Source organism: Maylandia zebra, linkage group LG20 (genome assembly GCF_041146795.1).
Source record: "Maylandia zebra isolate NMK-2024a linkage group LG20, Mzebra_GT3a, whole genome shotgun sequence".
In the NCBI taxonomy this organism is placed as follows: domain Eukaryota; kingdom Metazoa; phylum Chordata; class Actinopteri; order Cichliformes; family Cichlidae; genus Maylandia; species Maylandia zebra.
The window spans coordinates 1,018,426-1,043,449 of record NC_135186.1 but is presented as its reverse complement, the minus strand read 5'-3'; the positions used below and the strand labels follow the sequence as shown (position 1 = coordinate 1,043,449).

Below are 25,024 nucleotides of genomic sequence, written 5' to 3'. Positions count from 1 at the left end.
TTGTCCAGCCACTGGTAGGATTTCTGGATATCAGCCACCTCCTCTATCTGCCGGTGGTACATACCGTGCAGGGGCCTGTCCTTCCATGATGGTTCCTCGTCTCCCTCCTCTTTCTTGGGTTTCTGCTGCCTGAGGTATTCACTGAGCACTCGGTCAGTTGGGGCCATCTTCCCAATATATTCTTGGATGTTCCTTGTCTCATCCTGGACTGTGGTGCTGACACTCACCAGTCCCCGGCCCCCTTCCTTCCGCTTAGCGTACAGCCTCAGGGTGCTGGACTTGGGGTGAAACCCTCCATGCATGGTCAGGAGCTTTCTTGTCTTTATGTCAGTGGCTTCTATCTCCTCCTTTGGCCAGCCTATTACCCCAGCAGGGTACCTGATCACGGGCAGGGCGTATGTGTTGATGGCCCGGATCTTGTTCTTACCATTCAGCTGACTCCTCAGGACTTGCCTGACCCTCTGCAGGTACTTGGTGGTTGCAGCCTTTCTAGTGGCCTCTTCATGGTTCCCATTTGCCTGCGGGATCCCCAAGTACTTGTAACTGTCCTCTATGTCTGCAATGTTGCCTTCTGGTAGTTCAATCCCCTCAGTTCTGACTACCTTCCCTCTCTTTGTTACCATCCGACTACACTTCTCCAGTCCGAACGACATTCCAATGTCATTGCTGTATAGCCTGGTAGTGTGGATCAGTGAATCGATGTCTCGTTCACTCTTGGCATACAGCTTGATGTCATCCATGTACAGGAGGTGGCTGACAACTGCTCCGTTCTGTAGTCGGTATCCGTAGCCAGTCTTGTTAATGATCTCACTGAGGGGGTTCAGGCCTATGCAGAACAGCAGTGGGGACAGAGCATCTCCTTGGTAGATCCCGCACTTGATGGTAACTTGTGCTATGGGCTTGGAGTTGGCCTCTAGTGTTGTACGCCACATCCCCATTGAGTTCCTGATGAAGGCTCTTAGGGTCCCATTGATCTTGTACAATTCTAGGCATTCCAGTATCCAGCTGTGGGGCATTGAGTCATAGGCCTTCTTGTAATCAATCCAGGCAGTGCACAGGTTGGTCAGTCTGGTCTTGCAGTCTCGGCTGATTGTTCTGTCTACCAGTAGCTGGTGTTTTGCACCTCTGGTATTCTTGCCAATTCCTTTCTGTGTCCCGCTCATGTATTGACCCATGTGCCTGTTCATCTTAGCCGATATGATGCCTGACAGGAGCTTCCATGTAGTACTGAGGCAGGTTATTGGTCGGTAGTTGGAGGGGACCGCTCCCTTCTTGGGGTCCTTGGGGATCAGGACCGTCCGGCCTTCAGTTAGCCATTCCGGGTGTCTCTCGTTAACTAGCAGCTGGTTCATTTGTGCTGCCAGACGCTCGTGGAGTGCAGTCAGCTTCTTCAGCCAGTAGGCGTGAACCATGTCGGGCCCTGGTGCTGTCCAACTCTTCATACTGGAGACCCTTTCTTGGATATCTGCCACTGTGATGGTTACTGGACCCTGTTCAGGGAGGTCGCTGTGGTCAGCCCTCAGATCCACTAGCCACTGAGCATTGCCGTTATGGGTTGCATCCTTCTCCCATATGCTCTTCCAGTATTGCTCCGTCTCCAGCCTTGGTGGTGCTGTTCTCTTATTGTTCCCTTGCCACTGAGAGTACACCTTTGCTGGTTCTGTGGAGAACAGCTGGTTTATTCTCCTGCCTTCTATCTCTCTGGTGTACCTCCTCAAGCGGCTGGCCAAGGCTGTGAGTCTTTGCTTGGCAGTTTCCAAGGCCTCAGGTATGGACAGCTTGCTGTATTTCTTAGGCACCTTATTTGTCGCACCTTTCTGCAACTCCCTTAGTTGGCTAACCTCCCTCCGTGCTACTTTGATCTTGCCCTCTAGCCTCCTTCTCCATGGAGGGTACTGCCCCTTGTGGCTGTTCAACTTGTAACCAAGCATCTCACTGATCACTGCTGCCGTATTGTAGATCAGCTTGTTAGTGTCGGTAATTGTGGTTGTAGGTATTGCCTGTAGTGCTGCATTAACATCATCTAGCAGACCTTCTGAGGGTACTTCACGTAATCTTGGTAACCGGCTACGGGGGATCCAGGTTTCAAGCTTGGCCATGATCCTATTTTTCAGGTCAGTTCCTCTCGCACTCAACGATCCTTCTCCTATCGCACTTGGGGCTATGTACCCAATCTCGGGTGGGGGTGATGATATCTCCCCCCTGACCTGGCGTCCTGACTCCTCCTTGCCGTAGCATTTGTGTTGTACCTCGTCAATCTCTAGCTGTGAGAGCAGTCCCTTCTTTCGAATGTTGGAACACTGAGCTACTAGTTGTTTCGCCGTCATTGTGGATGTTGGGTATCGAAGAATCCATAGGTCCCTCATCCTATTCATGTAGCCCCTTCCGCCGGGGTTACTTGCGTAGTAGCATTCCAACAACGCCCTGTTTATATATATATATATATATATAGATATATATATATAGATATAGATATATAGATATATATATATAGATATATAGATATATATATAGATATATATATGGCTGATGTGGTCTAACTATGAGTGCAATACAAGTACAAAAGTGCTGGTTCTCTGACCTGTGTCTGTGTGTGTGGGGAGGAGCCATCTGTGTGCAGTTACGTATCTGTCCTGAATATATGCCCAAACTGGATCATGCTAGCAGCCATATATCATCCTCATCATCCTCTCCCTTGCTGCCTCTTATTTCTCTTTTTTTCCCATCTTGATTATCTTTTTTTATCCCATCGCTTAACCCCTGTCTCACCCACTTAAACCTTGAGACCAAGCAACCGCAAGTCTTGTGCTTGTCCAAGTCACACACAGACATGCACGCGTGCAAGTGGTTGTGCATTTGCATTCAGATGGTACATAATAGGTGCCTCTATTATAGCAAAGGTATGGTGTTTGGTTCTCTTTCTGCTTAAACCCATTTCTGATATAATATTTTCATATCATCACATCACAAATCGGCTACCACCATTTCCATTTGCAAAAAATAATAAATAAATTTTAAATGTAACAGCTGCATCCTTTGTCCTTTTAATTATAAATGCCCCTTGTTTAGAATTGAATTATGTAGCTATGCGTGCTTGTGTGAGGGATAAGCCTTCGGGATGCAGATTACTGCAGAAGTGGAGAAATGTTACGGCCACCTCGCACAAACTAAGAATCTGAAAACTCACAGACAACCCATGGGAAGATAATGAGAAGCCAAATTTGGCTGAGAGGAAAAGCTGAACAGATTGTTTCAGGTTAACATGCACTGGAATATTCAGAAATGTGAGGCTTAACATACCATCAACTGTATTATTTAGCAAAAATAAATAAATAAAAGGCTACTGTAATGAAAGTAAGCGCCCATCTACAGCCACAAGATGTTTTGTTCCTGTCTAATAACTGATGAAATGAAGTCACCATAATAGAGCGCTGCTTGGAACCTTTTTTTAAAAACATCTTGCAGTCGATCCAGGAGTTACAGCTCACGACAGGCTGTATTTCATATTCCCTGCTGAAGTTTTTATTGATCGAGGTTTGGCTCAAAACAGTCAAGAAGAATCTTTGGATAACTGTATGAGACACACGGGCTATTTTGATGCACAACAGCAAAGTGACCTTCTGTTCTTGGTCGTACAGGCACATTTACTTCAATCTATCACTATCTGGCATCATAGTCAGTAGACATGCAACACGTGATGTAAACAGAGGAGGAGAAAGCGAGGGGAGTGAGCAAAAGGAGTCAGTTGCTTTGATGAAAATTAGCAGAACAGCCGGGTTGGGAAAACCAGCAAGAAATGTTTGTTTTTTCATTCGATTTTGTGCACATCTTTACGTGTCTCTTTTACTGTGTCTTAGTTTGTTTACTGTATGTGTGCATTGTGTGTGGGTGTGTATGTGCGCGTGTGTGCCTGCAAAGCGAGGTGTGGATTGAGCCTCTCATTTGAAGTCCAGGTTTTTGGAGAGGCACTCTGTGCGGTGCGTCCAAAGGCCATGTTTGGTCACAAAAGGAATGAATTAATGCAGTCGTGATCAATGGAGATACCCACAAAAACATTAACGTCCGCACTGACACATACACCGATGGATGCTGGGAAAGAAGGTTTTGCAGTTTAATTTATTCACCTGAGAATAATAACAAGTCCAGTGGCAAAGTACGTGTGCATGTGTGTTTCTTTTGTGTGTCTGAGTGCGTGTAGGTGGTGTTTGGGTAGGTACATTTGTGGTTCTGTATGTGTTGTCAAAGACTGAAGAGGGATTTGTGTGTGTGTGTGTGTGTGTGTGTGTGTGTGTGTGTGTGTGTGTGTGTGTGTGTGTGTGTGCGCACACGTGTATGACAGCTCTCTCTCCACATAAGCATCTCTTGAGCATCTGAAAGTGGATTAAGTGTAACCAAAAGTGCCCCAAACACACGCAGAGAATTCACGTTGGTTGATAAAAGTTGCATCAGCTCATGGCCCTAGAGGGAGCTGCGTTTTGACACATTGTGTATTTTTTAGAGGAAAACCACTTGACAGAGGTTGTTGCTCCTCCCTGGTGACCCAGTCACAAACACACATGTACAGTACACACTTGCACACTGCCTAAAAGATCGTCACGTAAGCTTCCTGCATGTCTTCCTATGAGTATTACGGCATCCCTTCATGATCCCAAACTCATGAAACATATCCTCTCTCTGTCCTTTTGGCTTGATCGAGCATTTCATGTCGACACGGTGTGACGGGGTGAGGAGCTGACAGGCGACGTTTAATTCTTGGTTCTGTGTTTGGCACTGGAGCATTTTGCAAATGTTTCCTAGCTGGGAAGCGTGAACATTAAGCGTGTGATTCCACACTGGCATCCATTACTGAAACCCTTAATAAAACATTTTGGCTTGTTGTTGATTTTTCATTTCTGTAATTGCTGTTCTGAGGTTATTGCTCTGACAAAGATACAGACACAGCACAATCAAGAGGAAGCGTTGTATAGTAGCTCCAATTAATAACACACTTGAAGAATGTGTCACACACTTTTATTGTTACATTGTAAGCTCTGATTAATGCTGGAAAATACAGAAGTGAAGTTCAACAAGCCACTTGGTCCCAACAGAGACTCTGACTCTGATTTGGTTTTTGTGTCGATGCGTTTTAGTGAGTGCACAAATGTAATAAACTGATGATAAAATGCTTGGTAATGGTTGATGTTTTTCATTTGTGCAGATGTCCTATTGTAGAATCAGAAAATTTACTGACAAAATAAGAGCAGACAAATGGAGCCCACAGCTTCTAAACATTGCTTGTAATGCTCTTGTGTTAATGTCAGGCTGACAGAATTACAATTACAAATCAGTGTTGTCTGAAAGGTCCTTTTCCCTGTGTTCATTATAGTGTAAGGCTGGCAGTTTCCAAGCACTAATCCCCACATGGGTGAGCATTTTTAGACATCTCGACTTCCTGGGAAAGAAATACGAGATTAGTGGGAAAACAAGGCCAGAATTCTCAGAAAAATAATTAAACATTTGACTTGATTTCATACAACCAACACCTGCCCCTGGAAAGAAGGCTATTGCATTTCACTTCTGGTGATGAGTCAGATAGTTACTGATTATTTGGGAAAGTCAAGAATTTCAGTCCATTATAATACCGGTTAAATATACGCCGGTTTAAGCAGCCAAGAAACAGATCTACATTGAGGTGGCTCAGGCATATGACTAGGATGCCTCCTGGATGCCTGATATGTGAGTCGTTCCCATGGGCAGGAGGTTCATGGCAGAACCAGTAGACACTGGAGAGGTTAATTCTTTCAGTTTGCTTGGGAACACCTCACCTCAGTGTTTCCCTGGAATGGCTGGTGGAGGTAATTCTGCTTTAGCAGAAAAAGATGGATGGATGGATAAAATGGTACTATAATGTACACCTATTACAACACACAGTTTAAGGTTCACATATAACTTATACTCGACATCCTTATCAATGACACAAAACCTTAGGTGAACCCTTTAATACAGGGGTGGGCAACTCCAGGCCTCGAGGGCCGGTGTCCTGCAGGTTTTAGATCTTGAGGCCGATCGTGGCTCAAGAGTCGGGCGTTCGTCTTGTAATCGGAAGGTTGCCGGTTCGAGCCCCGGCTCCGACAGTCTTGGTTGTTGTGTCCTTGGGCAAGACACTTCACCCGTTGCCTACTGGTGGTGGTGCCAGTGCCTGGCAGCCTCGCCTCTGTCAGTGCGCCCCAGGGTGGCTACAATGTAGCTGCCATCACCAGTGTGTGAATGTGTGGATGACTGGATGTGTAAAGCGCTTTGGGGTCCATGGGGACTAGTAAAGCGCTAAATACAAGCCATTTACCATTTACCCTGGGTCAGCACACCTGAATCACATGATTAGTTCATTACCAGGCCTCTGGAGAACTACAAGACATGGTGAGGAGGTCATTTAGCCATTTGAATCAGCTGTGTTGGATCAAGGACACATCTAAAACCTGCAGGACACCGGCCCTGGAGGTCTGGAGTTGCCTACCTTGCTTTAATATTGAAAACCACAGATGAATTTGTCATATCTGCATCTTTGCGAAACAGTATCCAAAGATTAAACACGTAGGATTTTTTGAATGTAGCATTTGTTTTGACCTTGGTCACAGCAAACAGCTGAGCAATCGATTAGGGTAACCAAATGTCAAGCAAAGTACAAGATGCACCACCAAGTTGTTTGCCAGCTAAACTAACAGTTGGTCTGTCAGCTGGTCCTCCGACTTGATCTACACTGAAATGTTTCAACAGCTATCGATGTCCATGAGATCTTTTACAGACATTTGCAGTTCAGAAAAACTGACTCATGCACATAATGTAAATGTTATAATGTTAAAATCCATAGAAAACACGTCACGGCAGCGTTTATGCATTCAGCTCAAATCTAGACACGTTACCTTTAAACTTTGTTTACCGTATTTCTGAACAGCAGTGATTTTATTAACTCCAGCTCCCAATTTTCCCGTTACCATCAGGCCTTCGGGTTTTCTTTAACAAGATTAGCAACGTTTTTGCATCGTAATACTTGTATTTATATAAAGAGGAAGGCATTAAAACAGACAAGGCAACACAACATGAATAAAACCACAATTTGGAGTGAATGAATAGAGGGCGAGGGAGAGCGAACGGGGGAGGTGGGGGCTCAGGCTTTTGTTGGTATAAATGTATTTTTTACAGTTCCTCTTTTATGAGAGAGAAGAAACTATAAACGTGTAAATGCACCAACATGTTTTATGCAATAGATTTGCATAATATATTCATGAAGTCTACTTTTTCACTTGCTTATGATCCTCTACTCACCTCCCTTTTACTCTGTCTCGCTCTCACTTACTGTCATGTGGAGCTCTGTTGTGATTTTCCATTCCGCTCTGGAGGAAGTGCTCGCTCCTCGTCTGTGTGTGATTTTGTATGCCACAGTATGTGTCCGACTCATGGATGAAGTCAGTTTTTGTCAGAAAGTTACTTACACAAACACACTTGGAAAAAGCTATCACTAACCATCATTCGGTCTGACAGTTGTATAGTTGTATAGGCACAGTGTGTGTGTGTGTGTGTGTGTGTGTGTGTGTGTGTGTGTGTGTGTGTGTGTGTGTGTGTCTGTGTGTGTGTGTGTGTGCCTGCAGGTCCTGCCTCAGGCTGCTCTGGTGTCAGAAAGAACAAGCCTGTCAGCCAGGTATTGCATCATTCTGCGTAAGCTACAGGCAAACACACACACACACACACACTTTTGTCAAAAGGTACTCTGTGGCCCCTCTCCCTGAGGATGCACTTACTGTGCAAGACCTGCACAGATGCACTCATCCACTCTCTTAATGAGGGGACAGAAAACAGAGGGCAGACAGTGGGGTGGGGGTTGAAGCTGACAGTATTACTATTACTGACAGAGTCGTAAAACGTTTAGAAACACACATATATGTATAGATATATGTGTGTGTGTGTGTGTGTGTGTGTGTGTGTGTGTGTGTGTGTGTGTGTGTGTGTGTGTGTGTGTGTGTGTGTGTGTGTGTGTGTGTGCACGCGTTTTATTTGGATTGTACTTTAACACTATCAGAGTGAAGATATTTAGGAAAGAAGGAACATTTCGGCCGGTTCTCATCTGTTCACATTTCAAGTGTCAGGTTAGAATCAGGTTTAGGTTTGAGTGTGATAGTAAAACTTAAGGGCAAGAGCCCAACACATGCATTATGTCAGCAAATGTCTTTACAGAAATAGCAGTAAAAGCAACCGTGTGCAGCAAGATGAATTTGGCTAAATTTCCTATGTCTGCATTTGGAAAGAGGTTCCTGTCTCCGTCTCTCTGGGCCGATGTGATGAATTTTCATCAGTGTGTTTCCTTATTAAGCCTGTTTCTGCCATGCCTCGCAGTCACACAAACACATTAACTGTCTCTCTCCCTCACACACAGGCATCGATACACACACGCACACACACATAGACAGGCCTTAGATGAGAGCCACTCTATGAGAAATGAAGGAATTAGTGCTTATAACAAGCTCGAAGAAGACCCCTTACTGGGAGCGCAGTGGAAGAAACAAATGTAATAGATGTTGATGCGACACAGGAATCATATCCATGCATAACAGCCATTATGTGACGTTTAGACACACATAACTCTTCATATTATAAGTTTACTGTCCAAATGTGTATGTGAGTGTGTGTGTGTATATTTCAGATGATACTCCATTCACCGTCTGTTGTTCATGCTTGTGTGCTACAAGTAAATGTACTACATTTGATTTTTATCAAGCGCTGATAATTGGCCCTTCATCTGCTTCTCTTTCTCATACCTCTCATCCTTCTCTCCTGTGTACGCTGTCATGTCCTCACAACTCTTTTATTTGTCCCACTTTCATGTGGCAGCATCCTGATAAGGTCTGGGACCAACCTCTGCTGTGTGCTCTGCTCAATATGGGGCACACACTTGTCTACTCAGGCAATGAGCCTAGTAGGAATTGGTGGACTAATTTCTGCTTAATGGCATTATATTCTTACTGGGGATGTGCTTTGTGGACCAAAATGACATAAATGGCAATATGAAAGGGCTTATTTCCTAATTGCACCTGATGCAATTCTTACATAATGTTGTGGACTTGATGTGAAGGATTTTTAAACCCCCAAGCGTTCCATGATGAAAAGTCAATTTCAGCCTTGTTTTCTTTTCTCTGTGTTAAGTCAAGTAAATAACAGGAGCTCCTGACTGATCAATAAGGAACAGGCTGCAGCTGTCATGTCTCGTTATACATGGATGAAGAGGCACACGCTGATTTGCACACACAAAAACAAGCACATGAATATCAAGGCGAGGGCAGAAAAAAAACAAAGATATGGTTATTATTTTTAATCGTATTAAAAGTATGAAACATGGAGGTAATGATTTGCTTAATAACCCTCTCAAGGCCTTTTAGGGACTCAGAAAATGACCTCCTGTCACATAATAGGTTTGTTTGTACATTTTAAATATATTTAATCGTCTTACTCTCACACACACCAGTTTGCTCCGTGGTGTTGTGGTCACACGTTCATCTACAAAGCAAAAGATCCCAGTTTGGTCCTGAGGGAGACATGAATCCTTTTGGGGGCACCTGGTGCAAAAATCTGTCAAATCAAACATGTGGAGCTACCTTCAGCGGTGACCCCTTGTGAAAAAGGGAGGGGGGGGGGGGGTCACAACAGGATAGATTTCTTTTCTTTCTCCAAATTCTTCCTGCATATCAGTGGCTGCTGTATCAGTATTAACCTCCGATGTCGCCTCTCCCTATCCCGGCTCCTCCATTTCTCAGCCTGGGTTTGAAATGATCACCTTTACAGGTTGACTAAGTCAAGGATTTGGAAACAATAATGACACAAAAGCTTTCAGGACAAGTGAAAGACTGAGAGAAGAAAGCTGGAGAGGCAGGGAAAGAGATGGTAAATGGCCTGTATTTATATAGCGCTTTACTAGTCCCTAAGGACCCCAAAGCGCTTTACATATCCAGTCATCCACCCATTCACACACACATTCACACAGATGAAATGGTTAAAGTGAAAACATGCTATTCCTGGGCGCCTGTGTTGATGCTGTGAGGTAGGCAGAGTGCATGTCTAACACTAACGAGGGGCCGATATATTCAGCATGCTGCTCTGCCAAGGACAGTTGTAGCGAAGCTCTGAAAAATATACTGTCTCTGCGTATGGAGGCATATGCAACCTGACATGCGAGGCCTGTCATGTTTCGTTCAAGCAAATCTGCTGCTCTCATTCTTCTCCGGAGGCAAACATCGACATACTTGTTAATATTTTCCTTCACAAACACACACACATGCAGACACGTACACTTTGGTGCCGTTTATCTTATTATACTGTGCATCTCCAGTCACCTCTTAACAAAGGCAGTGCAGCATGACTTAATCGAATTGTGTGGATATCAGGATTTGCATTGTGGTGATGAAGATAATGACAATGTTGTCGATTTGCAAGCAGCATCAGTCTGACAGTGACAAGGACACACTGACACAACTAAGCACTTGACTGACAACACAAAAAGCAGCTTCACACAGCAGTGGGTGAAATATTTACATAACATCCATTTGCAATTATTCTCAGCTTTCTAAAACTGGCAGCACATCCAAAGGGAAAGTAGACATAGCGCCTTGTCACACACAGCGCATGCCTACTGCGTTTCTTCGTGTCTGTTATTCTGTTTGTGTTTAGCCCTGAGACAGCGTCGATTTGCCGATAAGAAAGAGACCGTTTGCTTTTTCTCCAGAGAGGCCGACTGAGCCTGTGCCAAGTGGGACAGAATGGCTAAAGACATGAGTGGCGTTAAATAGCAGAATCATAACCTTGACGCCAAGAACCTCTGAAACACTTCCTGTATGAGCCGATAAAAAGCTGTTCTGTTCCATTTTAGCCTAAACACAGCACTTGTGAACAGCCACACAGACACCCACAAACGCAGAGCTGCGCACCGGCAATTTGATTTAGGGGTGCCGAAGATGAAGTGTGATGTCTCGGATAGCTCGGTGCGGCTTCACACCGAAGTGTGCGTGTGCCTGTGTGTGTTAATGGGTGTGCATTTTATAAGAATATAAGGAAAGTACGCAGCAAACTCTGCAGTTGTTACAAGGCTGCCTTTTTTGTTCCCTGCCAGCGTTTCCTGAATTCTACATTATTAAGTAATGTCGATGGACTCTTATTTAAAATTTCAAAAGTTCAGCTGAAGTGAGTTAAGATCCATGTAAATCATGTTATTCCCATTTGTGTTACAGTTTTGTTTAATTATAGGAGACTCAGTGCTTATTTTGACCACGTTTGACAGTGTGAGCTGAATTGAGTCTCCTGAGCTCTGCGCTTGTTACGTTTTGTGGTCTAATTAGAGGCAGTATGAAGGGACAGTTAGTTCCTCATCCCTCAGAAACACTGACTTATTTTGTAAGTACTGAAATCATACATTAGTTACTCCCTTCTTATTAAAATGAAAAATATAAAAATACATTTTCCCACCTGTAGGTGCTCAGTCATGTCTCCACCAGAGATGGGCAGTAACGCGTTACTGTAATCCGATTACTTTTTTCAAGTAACGAGTAAAGTAAGGGATTACTATTGCAAAACGGTAATTAGATTACCGTTACTTTCCCGTAGGAACGCTGCGTTACTGCGTTACTAAAACCGTGATTTATTGCGAGAATGTCTCATGACAGTGACGTAAGCGAGTGCGACGTTCGTGACAACAGCTGTGTGCAGATCAACAATGGATCATATATCAGTGCGGAGAGAGTATGAGCGTGCAGCGTTTAAAGCGTGGAAGTACTGACCTTACTTTAAGTTTGATTCCATAAAAAGTGACAAAAACATTAGTGTCCGCTGTGCGTGGGAAGAAAACTTCTTTTTACACCAACAAAACCCCTAAACAAGCTCAGAGTGCGCAACGACGTAATGGGAAACTCACAGAGAAACTCGCGGATTCTTCCACTGACCGCTGCGGCACACCTGCACCAGGGTAAACCTCCGCCTGCCCCACTCCTGCTTTACAGGTGAAAATAGAGCAACAGGACCGCTGAGTCTTTGACTTTATTTATTTTCTGCTGTGTTTTACTTGCATCTATTTGAAAGACTGAGTGTAAAAACAGAGGTTAATATCTGTTATTAACCTCTGTCTCTCTTCCACAGCATTTCTTTTATCCTGTCTTCCTTCTCTCACCCAACCAATCACAGCAGATGGCCCCGCCCCTCCCTGAGCCTGGTTCTGCTGGAGGTTTCTTCCTGTTAAAAGGGAGTTTTTCCTTCCCACTGTTGCCAAAGTGCTTGCTCATAGGGGGTCATATGATTGTTGGGTTTTTCTCTGTATCTATGATGCGCCTTGAGGCAACTTATGTTGTGATTTGGCGCTATATAAATAAAATTGAATTGAATTGAATTGAAAAACAATTTATTTTATGTGCTGGAATGTGCAGAAAATAGGTTTAAATGTTCAACTAATTTATTCAAGTCAGAGAATGTTGCATATAATTAAATTTTTGCTTGATGCATAAAGTTAAAAGATTAAAACTAATAAAACAAGTTAAAAAAAAAAGAGACTTTTCCATTTGATTACATTTTGTATGATGGATTATGTAGAAAAAGTAGAATTGGGCTGAAAGATCTATCGCTTTATCACCTCTTCAGGTTGTAAATTGTGTTTTAAAAAGTAACTAAGTAACTAAGTAATTAATTACTTTTGAAAATAAGTAATCAGTAAAGTAATGGGATTACTTTTGGGGGGAAGTAATCAGTAATTAGTTACTGATTACTTTTTTCAAGTAACTTGACCAACACTGGCCTCCACATAGCGAGTTTGAATCACAGATTGACCATTAGCAACAAAAAAAAAAGGCATGACTGAAAAAATCTGGAAATGTTAAAAGGAAACATTTCTTGTGATGCTGAGTAGAGCAGGGTGATATGGCCAAAAATATTTATCACGATATATATTTGAAAATTTGCGATAACGATATAACCGACGATATAATTGATGCGAGACAAAATACAACTCCACAACATTACTAGCGCAAAAAGACAACCTTCCATTTATTTTCACTTAAACAAGAAGCTGGTTTTTATGTACATTAAAGCTTTATAAAAATGTAACAGTGCAAATGCAAATTCCTTGCTGAAAGTTTAACCAAAAGGCATTTCCAGTAGAAATGGGCTGACATATCCTGAGCATAACCATGTATAATATCCACTGAAGTTAAAAAGAGGTGCTTTGCAACATTAAACTGCAGTGTGCAGTACGCATTTTTCGGACCATAAGGTGCACGGGATTATAAGGCACATTAAGCGAAACAAAGCAGTCAGATAAATCAAACTTTATTAAACTCATTCTTCTTGCTTCCTCCACTTCTGTACCATTGATTCATTAATGTTGAATTCTCTGGCAGCTGCTCTATTCCCATGTTGTTGCAGTATATTAATGACTAACCTCGTATTGTGGATGGATTATCTCAGTTGTTCTCCTGACTGAAGTTTGGTCCATTTACAGCATCCTGCCATGCGATTGCATTTGTCTCTAACCATGAAGAACCTTCACGTTAACTTTTATAAGTGGAAAAGTGTTAGTGTTCGTCCTCCAGCTTCACTGTTTATGTTATGCTAACATAGCTGTGTCGCTAGCGATCACGTAGCACATCATTATATACCAGCTAGCCCAACTTCAGTAACCCTACAAACGTCACTGCTGTTTAGTTTCCTGTCTTCATTTATGTTGGAAGTGATAGCAGAGCTGTACGTTTGATTTTTTTTCAGAAATCTCTGTCAGAACATGCTATATCATGCTTAGGTAACTAGCGAAACTAGCGAGCTAACTTCCGCTAGCTTCCTGCTAACTTCTAACTCCGTTAAATGTAATAACTTTTGTTTTCATGGATGCCTGGAAGTTAAACTTTATAGTTACACCTGGTAAAGCAGCAATGCTGATCGTTTTATTAAAGATGAAAGAATTTAGAAAGTTTTTAACTCTAAGTGATGCTGCAGTGTTGTTTGACCTGAAGCATACGGAGTTTAGGACCCAGATTACTCCCAGATTTAAGAGCATCTTAGTCCGACAAATACGACAATAACAACGGCCGCTTGCATGTTCTGCAAAAAAATGTGCTTTGTTGTGTATCTGACGGACAAACACCAAACCAGTTCCACATCACGGAAGTTGCACCATTTTTACAAACCAACAATCGGCCATGTGCGTATGAAAACAAAGGCACTGCGCATGCGCGTTTTACTCCCATTCTATCGCGATATTTCATTTTCCTATCGTTGCCTAACATTATACCGGTATTACCGTGAACGGTATAATATGGCCCAGCCCTAATGCTGAGACTCCCACATCACACAGCAGTCAGACCTGCTGATTCAAAGGCGAACCTGCCACTGAGAGATCAGTGACGGCATCGCTTAGAAAGGCTGGAATGTTGCACTGCACTTCAATGCTTTCATTTTATCCCTGATATCGTGCTACCTGCAAATCTGTGGCACATATTCAGGCTGGTGGCTGTAAATGTTTCTTACAGAGAGGTTGCCCTGTCATGCCTTCAAGTGCTTTCTGACTCCGGGGACATCCTTTCATACCCTTACCAAACACAGTGAGTCTGACAAAGCCTGTTAACATATACACACATACAGCCACATGTGCCCACACTTACACTCGCAAAGAAACACACTCACCTGTGCAAGCATTTGCACACAGATAGCTGTGAAGCTGTGAGGTTGATAGGTACTCTCAGTCTGCCTCTGCAGTTCTGTGTTTCACACTTTGTTCTGTTCTCATGTACACTATTTTCTCTATCCACCTTTCCACTTAGTCACAGTGCACTTTTCACTTTGCTTTTCTGTTCCCATTATTTCTCACCTTTTCCCTCGTCTTCCATCTTTTCCAGTCCTTCCCTCTCATCTCCATTCTCCTCATATCCTCCATATATCTCCTCCTACTCCTCGTCAACTTCGAGGCTCGCACTGACTCAGTATTCTGCAGGTACGGTGTTTTTATGGCAGTCTGAGAAACATTCTCTGTTGGCACAAGGAGAGAAAAGGTGAGATACACTGTAACTGAAAGAAAGTACCCTGGACTGATTACATCCCTCCAAATGGAAAGCACAGACAGTTATTTAGTGTTCTTTTTAAGGCCATCCACATTTCAAACCCTCTGGGAATTTGTACTTCACACAAAGAAGTGAAGTGCTTCATTTTAAGTTTCAACTAAACCGACACCAACTGTTAAACAAACTGGAGGAAAAGTTTTTAAAAACGTTAATGCCAGTGTAAAGGCAGAAACAGATTTATTTTAATAGTGTGTATAGTGTCTGCAGATGGGGACAGAGCAAGAAAGGGATGGGCTGAAAACGTAGCATCTCAAAGTTCTTGGCAAACCCATTTCCTGACCCTTCTGAAGAATAATACTTGGGGCTTGGCAGCCTTTACTTTATTTCAGCGGGTACACTTTGTTCCCAGAGGGATGGATGTGCTCCATTCATGCCAGCTTCACCTTCACCGTCCTGGACCTTGTCATGGGATTGTTGTTGCGCTTACATAATCTTCTGGCAGTACTGTGCATTTTCACCACTAAATACCTCCCATCTCACCGGGGCATTACACTCACACAAGGATGGACATATGGATGCATACGTACACACAGGCACGCACCCTCCTGCTCAAACCTCTATCTGTACTTGCGACTTACCCGCATCAGCCTTTATACTTGCTCAGGCACACACTTTTATACGCCTGCACATACACACATTGTATCCCAGCACTCTGGATTAGGGGTACAGATTAAAGATTACGGCCAGCACTGGGATTACACAGTACTTTCCTGCCCCTCCTCCATCACAGGACAGACCCACCTCTGGCCCTATCATCTACACTGGTGATGTCATGCACACAAAGAGAAGAGAGAGGATTTTATGTCACTGATATTCATTCCTTAATCCTAAATTAGCACCCACAAAATGCCATTTCTGCTAAGGATTGTCTTCTCTCCTGTTATACATATCTGGCTATTCCTCTCTCTCTCTCTCTCTCGCTGTTACACAATAAACAATGAAGTCATCTTTACATTACTGGCTCTCTCAATGCAATTACTCACATTAATCAAAGCTCCTTCTCAAATGTCCCATTCCCTCCCTACTGCGTCATTTCCTAACTCAATTGAAGAGACTCGGAGATAGAAACAATAGAAATTATACAACAAATGGGAATAGGTTCGATATTAAGGCTCAGGTAACAGTACGTGATGGAGGAGAAGGACCTTGAGGATGCATGAGTGAAGTTTCCAGGGAATCTGTCTCCTACAGTAGATGGTGTGCTTAAAAGGTGTGGGTGAGGATTGCCTGAGGACTGTGGTGAGATGGTATATCGATTGCTAGATCCTTCATATTCTACCTGGGCGTTTGGAACCTCCTGTGGGGTCACAAGCTATTTTAAGGTAGACATGATAAGAAGATTTTATATATAAATATACAGTATTACATACAGTATGTGCAGTGTTAACAGTATGAGTTACTATCAGGTGAAAAGACCAGTGCAGTATTATATACAGTATATGCGAGGCTAGCAGCAGGAGTTACGATGAGATAAAAGGGAAGCATTAAAAGTCATTCTGTGTCATATCAAGACTGACAGACTGTGAACAAAAGAAATTATGTCATTAAAATCTAGCAGTGTCAGTCCAGCGATTGGTGAAGAAACCAGCTGCTTCAGGGATGCAGGGACACTGCCCTTTAGAAATAAAGTTTAACTTGAACTTGACAGACGTTGCACTGAATCTGCAGACTTTAGCAGAGTAAAGAGAAGCTTAGTGGGTAGCTTAGGGTCTGTTGACAAGGCTGGCATAAACCAGGCTGCCAGAAGCATCGGCATTCACATTTGTTCTGAAACTGACACGGTTGTATCTGTGGCGCTCCATCGTACTGTATATTTTAAAGACTAATAGTAATGACGCTCCTTCAGTCTCTTCTGACTTCAACAACTGGGGAGCTTTCACAGTGTTTCATCAGTAACTCTGTTCCTCTTTAATACGCTGGTTTTTGCCTCTCCGTTTCCTTTTATCTGTCTGTCACCTGAAGGCATCTTCAGAATAATTTATTTGACCCCAATAGTGAAGTGACTCAAAGACCTTTCTCTTCGTTTTTCATTTTTGTTTCTTTTTAGGTGAATGCCGTCATGCCATTTGGGTGCCTTGCCCTGCGAGATGGGCGAACGTATGACACCATATCTGATGTCACAGACAAGTATGAGTTCGGACAAGTCCTGCGAGCGTGAGTGCTATAAAGCTTTATGCACGGATTTCTTTTCCCTCCTCTCCATTGTAAACATTTCACAGGCACAAGGTTTTCATTCACCTCATGAGTTATTTTCTGAACTGGACAGTTCTCACCACAGCTTTGGTTTGGCATATTAGAAGGTTTCACTGCAGGAATGACAGAAGGTAACAGCGCGATGCTGGTGTGTAACAGACAAATGTGACAAATTTGTCCGTTTTAGCCAATTGTCTCAATATTTTTGATTGTAAAAGTTCAGGAAACACATTGTTCGAAGGCTATTGTTTATTCACTGGATCTATTATTTATTCAAAAAATATTTAGACATATTGCGTAAAACCTCTGAAAATCAGTTTGCTGCTCAACTGGCTGAAAACGAACCATTTTCTTCTGCGCACCCCTTCGAGAAACACGAACTCACACACACACAGGCAGGCATGCAAACCATACACACAAATACCAATCAGTGTAAAAGGCCATATGGCAACATCAGCATCTGGCCTCAGAGATTTCTGCTCATCTTTTATATAACACACACACGCGTGCATGTACACACACACAAACTTAAAAACACATTAAGTCAGAATTAAGTGCAAAGCTTTTGCTGTAGGCCTGTACATGTGCTTCTTAAACTTGTGTTTATCGCTTTTTCTTTTTCATTCTCATTGTGAAACATTGCAGTTTAATTTTCCATCACGAAGCTTCCCTGAATCCATTTGGGTGAAGTACTGAATGCCCCAAAGGCTCAAAACCTAATGCCGCCCAGCTGATGGGAGCTGTAAGACCCATTTCAACCCTTCTATCCAAAGCTTCACCTCCTAATTAAATTATTTCACTGAGTTTCACCAAAGCAGCCAGTGTACTCTTTGTGCCCCTAATTTGAATATTATTCTGTCTCTCCTGGACCGCGCTCTCATACAAAAAATATCAGAAACTTTCATCCTTCTTCCAGCATTTACTCTTTCTGCTGTTCTCAGTCTGTCTGTCTTTCTGTCCATTTCTTTTTCTTATCGCGTAGGAAGGAGTTCTGCGAGCTGTGCCTGGCAAAGGACAGACAAACAGACAAGGTGTTTGTCTGCAAGAAATTCCTCAAGAAAGATGGCAGGAAAGTCCGCAAGGCTGCCAAGAACGAAATCATGATTCTGAAACTGTACGCAATCAGTTTGTGAACAGATGGATGTATGATTGAGCAATGGAGAAAGGCGGAGAGGAGGAGAAGGAGAGAATGTTTGGATATACTAATTTCCAAGTGAAATGAATTGTGCAATAATTCTTGTTGATATTGTAAGCTGAGATGTGAATTGTGCTTTTTGCTTTATTTAGTCACCTGACAGACTCCTTAGCACCTTACGTTTGCACGTAGCGTCCTACAGCCTGTGACTTCTTTTGCCTCTTCCAGGTTAAACCATCCAAACATCCTTCAGCTGATAGATACGTTTGAGACTCGGAAGGAATATTTCATCATCCAGGAGCTGTGAGCATTTCTTTGAACTTTTCCACCGATTGTCTTTCTCGCGTTAACATCATTGTCAGTATCTGTTTGAGTGTCGTTTTTGTGCATGTGCCGTAACACAAATCCAGCAGCTCGAGGGTAGGAGTTGAGTCTATCCTCTTATTACTGTGTGCTCTGTTGTTCCCCTCAGACACAGGGGAAGGTGTTAGATTTGATGAGATATTTGCTCTTAGTAACACTCAACATTACTCAGTGCTCCTGAAGCACTGCTCTGCTACAAGAGAGTCTCTGTGGAGAGCTTGGGATCGATACACTAGAACTCACCTAATCCACATCACTTGTGACTTGCGCATTTTGATATTTGCAGCTTTATTTGAAAGCAATAATAATGACTGGAGCAGAGTGGACACATTATTTATGCCGTGTTACTGAAACAGAGAAAGACAAACTGCACTTGCAGTCATTTGTGTGTACATCGGGCTATTTATGTGTAGCTCACACATTAGCCCAGGCACCAGACCTCCTGCTGGAAGCATTACATGATAATCATTGTCATCGTTCATCTCAAAATGTAACTAAGTATGTTAGAGTAATGACCAGAGATGGGCAGTAACGCGTTACAAGTAACGTGTTACTGTAATCTGATTACTTTTTTCAAGTAACGAGTAAAGTAAGGGATTACTATTGCAAAAACGGTAATTAGATTACCGTTACTTTCCCGTAGGAACGCTGCGTTACTGCGTTACTAAAACCGTGATTTTTTTGCGAGAATGTCTCATGACAGTGACGTAAGCGAGTGCGCCATTCGTGACAACAGCTGTGTGCAGATCAACAATGGTTCACATATCGATTGTGGGAGAGAGTATGAGCGTGCAGCGTTTAAAGCGTGGAAGTACTGACCTTACTTTGAGTTTGATTCCATAAAAAGTGACAAAAACATTAGCGTCCATCGTGCGTGGGAAGAAAACTTCTTTTTACAGCGAAAAAAACCCCTAAACTTCCGAGCAAGCACCGAGTAGCTACGACGTGATGGGAAACTCACAGAGACACTCGCGCGGATTCTTCAACTGACCGCAGCACACCTGCACCAGGGTAAACCTCCGCCTACCCCACTCCTGCTTTACAGGTGAAAATAGAGCAAAAGGACCGTTGAGTCTTTGACTTTATTTATTTTCTGCTGTGTTTTACTTGCATCTATTTGAAAGACTGAGTGTAAACACAAAAACTATTTTATTTTATGAGCTGGAATGTGCAGAAAATAGGTTTAAATGTTAAACTAATTTCTTCCAGTCAGAGAATGTTGCATATAATTACATTTTTGCTTGATGCATAAAGTTAAAAGATTAAAACTAATAAAACAAGTTAAAAAAAAAGAGACTTTTCCATTTGATTACATTTTGTATGATGGATTATGTAGAAAAAGTAGAATTGGGCTGAAAGATCTATCACTTTATCACCTCTTCAGGTTGTAAATCGTGTTTTTAAAAAGTAACTAAGTAACTAAGTAATTAATTACTTTTGAAAATAAGTAATCAGTAAAGTAATGGGATTACTTTTTTGGGAATGTAATCAGTAATTAGTTACTGATTACTTTTTTCAAGTAACTTGACCAACACTGGTAATGACTAATAGTATCGTTCTTAATTGCTCAGCAGTGCTGGCTCCAGCCTAGCAGAGAAGGTTGTTTATCCTTCGTAAATAAAAGGAAACTGTGCTGCAAAAAGACTGAAAGTGGTTTACAGTGTTTCAAAATAGCCTTTTACATGTCATGGGATTTTTAGTAATACGTGTACTTGTGTGTGTGTGTGTGTGTGTGTGTGTGCATGTGTGTGTGTGTGTGTGTGTGTGTGTGTGTGTGCATGTGTGTGTGTGTGTGTGTGCGTGTGTGTGTGTGCGACTGCACGCAGTGCCACAGGAGGAGATGTTTTTGACTGGATTCTGGACCAAGGGAACTACACAGAGAGAGACGCTTCCAATGTCATCAGACAAGTCCTGGAGGCTGTGGCATACTTACACTCCCTCAACATAGTTCACAGGAACCTGAAGGTACATGCTGACTGCCTTTCTGTGTCTTATGGCGTGTGTGTGTGTGTGTATGTGTGTGTGTGTGTGTGTGTGTGTGTGTGTGTGTAGTGAGTGCCACTACCATAAAAAGATAAAAATAGATTAGTGACTAACTAACTTTGTCGAGTGAGCGCCGTCACACTCCAGAAAGCAATATTAAGTATTTAGTCAGCACAAAATCTTTGGAGACACATAAAAGCATACTTCTGCCATCCCGGTAATGACTGAACGTTTGATAACATTGTTACCACGGGAGTAAACACTGTCTTTATGGCTTGAAACAATCTCTAGTGACAGACACGCATGCAGAGAGATTCATATCTTTAGCGGACATCATCAAACCATTAGGAATGAGCTACAACATCTCGTGGGCTTCAGACTCCCTCTACTGGTAAAAGATGAAATTTTATTTTGCTTAAACCTAGGGGCAGAAATCAGATTATAAACCAATCAAACCAAATCAAAATCGAATAAAAGTGAAATTGAAATAAATGCAGGACTAGAAATGACTTCTTACAGGGAAACCAATACTTGTGTTAGTGTGTTTGGGTTTGGCTTCGTCGTGGTCCAGAAACAACATGATAATTTGTTGCACATATTCCAGCTACATTGCTAAATCTGCTGGTTCATTACATCTTAATTTTGCTTGTCTTGCTAACAGGTTGACTTATCAGTGTTATTGTTCTGACTTAAGCATGCCTGATGTGAAAAAAACTAAATTGCCTCTTAATCTGGCCTAATCCCTCTATTGTGATCATAACACAAACATTCAGGTGAATAGAGCAGCGTTGCTGTGAACTTTTCTTTTATCTAAGGTTCTAGAGAAAGTCTTTTCATCTTAGTGAATATCTTTGTGATGACTGCTCACTGCTAGTGCTGTTAGCTACATTTGGCAGAGTCAACTACTTTATTTTGCTGGACCATCTTGAAACCTAGATTGGGATTAAGGGATCGTCTTTACATTGTTTTCATTCTTACTTATTTAACAAAATCGTCTCTGTGGCCAAAGCTAATACTTGATCCTGTGCAGACCATTTGAATTAGTGTCCCTCGTGGCTCAGTACTAGGACCACTTTTGTCTTCTATATGCATGCTGCCTCTGAGACAGATCCCTCACAGCCACATGCCCCATCACAGCTATTTAGATCACACACAGTTATTTGTCTCTTTGCAATCAAAGGTCTACACACCTCTATAAGTGACATCAAATGATGATTACTCTTGTACTGATGATTTGCACTGGAAGGCTGTCAGTTTTGCCTCGATTAGCCCACTAATGACTTTTAAGTAAATGGCCTTGAGCTATATGATATCAAGGACTTATTAACCCCTTGTGTGTTATTATTACCTTACTGGAACTGTTTTCGACATATCAGGATAACATTTAATGCTACAGTTCCTACAAAATAGAAGTTAAGTCGATTAAAATCATCACCTTTTGGATTGTTAAGAATTTTCACCACTGTTTTGTCTGAAGGTCTTTTAGTTGTGAGATGTTTGAGGGCTCTCTTGCATGCACTGCATGTTTCACATCCCTCCCATCTGAATAGATTTTTCTCCTGAAAAGCTTTCTTTGGTCTACACAAACACACTGCTCCTAAAGGCATCTATCTTCACTGGCAAACTAGTTTTGCTCCAGTACTCATTTTCGACAGGAGAGATTTGTTTCCTGAGCTGCTGATTACATACAAGAGTTACCTGCAGTCATAGTTTCTTGCACGCATGAAGTTTTGTAGTCTCACCTCTTTGAACTTGAATATACTGGAGTTTATGCAGCTGTTAAATTATTTGGAGATCCATTTTCGCAGAAATGTGTAAGCCAACAGTTTTCATGAGACTCACTAAATTTATGACCTCTTTGTGCAAAAAGTACATAAATGTACATTTACCATCGTTCATTGTAAGTTATTGTTCCTGTTAAGTCCAATAGTACAGAGCATAAAGACTGACAGTTCTTTGGATTTGTACAAGAGTTGTTTTGGCAAATTTGATGGACATTCACTTGGTCCTGATCTGTTAAAATACCCACCATCAGATATTTAAACCAGTGGCCCGTTTCTTTGACTCCATGGTGTCATTTAGTACGTGTGAAATTGTGTAGGAATGCTATTTCGTTTCTCATTCTCTGTAGCTGGAAAACCTGATGTACTACACCGAAAACAACCATAACAAAGTAGTTTTGCGAGATTTCTACCTGTCCAGATTTGAGAACGGACCAATCACGGAGCCGTGTGGAACACCGGAATACCTGGGTAAGTAACTCCAGACATCACTTTACAGTGTGTGGCTTTGTTTTGGAACCAAATTTTCTTTTCAGTTTTTCTCCATCTATTATCCTGTTTTGTTTTTTCCCATCTTTGTTTTCTTCTGTTGTGTAAATGTGACTGAGGACTTGTTTTTTTTTTTTTTTTTCTTCGCCTGTCCCATTTGGTTCTTTAGCCATCAGAATTGTTGTCTGAAGACCAACAAGGATACCCAATGGATTTACTTTGCCAAATGGATCATCGTGGCATTGCCGTATTGGTCCATTTGGTCGATCTTTGTTTTTATTATTTATTATATTTTATTTTCAGATGTTACAGACGGGACAGACATGAGTGAGAGATAGGAAAGGGAGAAAGAAAGAGGAAGGAAAGGAAAAACAGAAGGGGAGAGGGACAGTGAGAAAGGGGGGGAGAAAAAAATAAAAATCTCCTGGATCACCTGTTGAGAGAAGAATAGAAAACAAGCAAAAAAAGACAAAAAAAAAAAGAAACAAAGCAACATACTAAACACAACACCATCGCATTAATCTAGCTAAGTGTAAACAGCAGTAAATACTAAATATTCAATGTTGTTGCGCAGCACGCAGGACAGATGTGCTTCGAAGTAGCAGCCAAGAAAGGTGTAATTTGGGTCTACGAGCAGTGAACACCCGTGTGCATACCTGTGTGGATCAGCGCGCTTGTATTCCAAAGGTTTCTCCATGTAACGATCTGCTAGGGAGTGTGGGGGGGCCACAGCCCCGTCCTCCAGGGCATGAAGCAGGTATGGAGGAGATCAAAACTCCAGACATCCAGAGGCCCCCAGAACACAAGAGACCATGGAAGACCAACAGAGGGGCAGCCGCGCCACTGTTCCAGTAAGAGCTGAGGAGAGTCCCAGATGAGGGTTCACTCAGCAGCCGCGGAGCAGAAGTCAGGGGGAGTTGCAGTGACGCGCCCGTGAGCTCCGCCGGCCGCCAGCTGTGCCTGAGTGACCGAGCCCCAGGCCGAGAGGCCGGGGGCACCCCACCCCCGAAGGGGCCCGAGCGAGCCCCAGGCTCCAGGCCCCGATAAGCGGCCGCCAAGGAGTGAGCCGGTGTGTACCTGGACGCCCACCCCCAGGTGATTGAGGACTTGTGCTACTGAGCATTCAGAGTTCAACCCCAACAACCAGCCAGTACACCGACAGAAAACATAAGCAGAACTGCAAACAATCAAACTCTTCTATTCTATTCATCTCATTTCATGTGCGCTGTCTCTCCTCTCTGTGTCACTGAGATTTATGTGAGGGCAACTTGAAGTACACGACTGGGCCTTGGCCTGATTCTCTCACCGAAATGCCAGGACAGTTATTCATGATGCTGAACTGAGTAATTACACTAATAAATAAGGGAAGCGAATAGTGGCCCTGGTGGGGAAATGATGCAAACAAATAAAAAGAGGGAATTAAAACTGGAGATAGCCTTCGGAGGTAAGTTGCCCGTGCAGCTTAGAGGCATAAATATGGTGTGAAGGCTTGTAAATAAAATCCTCGGACATTTCTCTGCCTCTTACACACATTCTGTATCTGCTTCATTCATTGCTGTTTCTCAGCTCCTGAAGTGGTGGCTCGTCACCGATATGGCCGTCCTGTGGACTGCTGGGCTGTGGGTGTCATCATGTTCATACTGTGAGTCTCACTGCTAGTTACAAACACTGTGATGTAACACTCACTAGGCTTTAACAGGATTACTTTGTTTGAGGGGTGCAACGATATTCGTATCGATATTGAACCGTTCGATACAGTGCTTTCGGTTCGGTACGCATATGTATCGAACAATACAATTTTTTTCAAATTTTTTTTTTTTTTTTTTTTTGTGTCCCGTTTGGATCTATAGCCATCAGAATTGTTGTCTTGAGGCCAAGAAAGATGCCAAGAGGATTTATTTTAAGTGGATCATCATATTGGTCCATTTGATTGACCTTTATTATAATTATGAATTTATTTTATTTTC

At 42.5% G+C, this 25,024-nt stretch overlaps 1 protein-coding gene across 1 annotated transcript in view; it reads left to right on the top strand.

Moving 5' to 3' along the window:
- camkvl (CaM kinase-like vesicle-associated, like) overlaps positions 1-25,024 on the top strand; it is a 48,890-nt gene that overhangs the window by 17,263 nt on the left and 6,603 nt on the right. Inside the window, exons 2-7 of the mRNA XM_014408779.3 lie at positions 17,161-17,267; positions 18,289-18,420; positions 18,670-18,744; positions 20,631-20,769; positions 22,919-23,039; positions 24,624-24,699. Of these exons, the coding sequence (XP_014264265.2) occupies positions 17,173-17,267; positions 18,289-18,420; positions 18,670-18,744; positions 20,631-20,769; positions 22,919-23,039; positions 24,624-24,699 (638 nt within the window). The 5' untranslated portion in view covers positions 17,161-17,172. The remainder of the gene's footprint in view (positions 1-17,160; positions 17,268-18,288; positions 18,421-18,669; positions 18,745-20,630; positions 20,770-22,918; positions 23,040-24,623; positions 24,700-25,024) is intronic.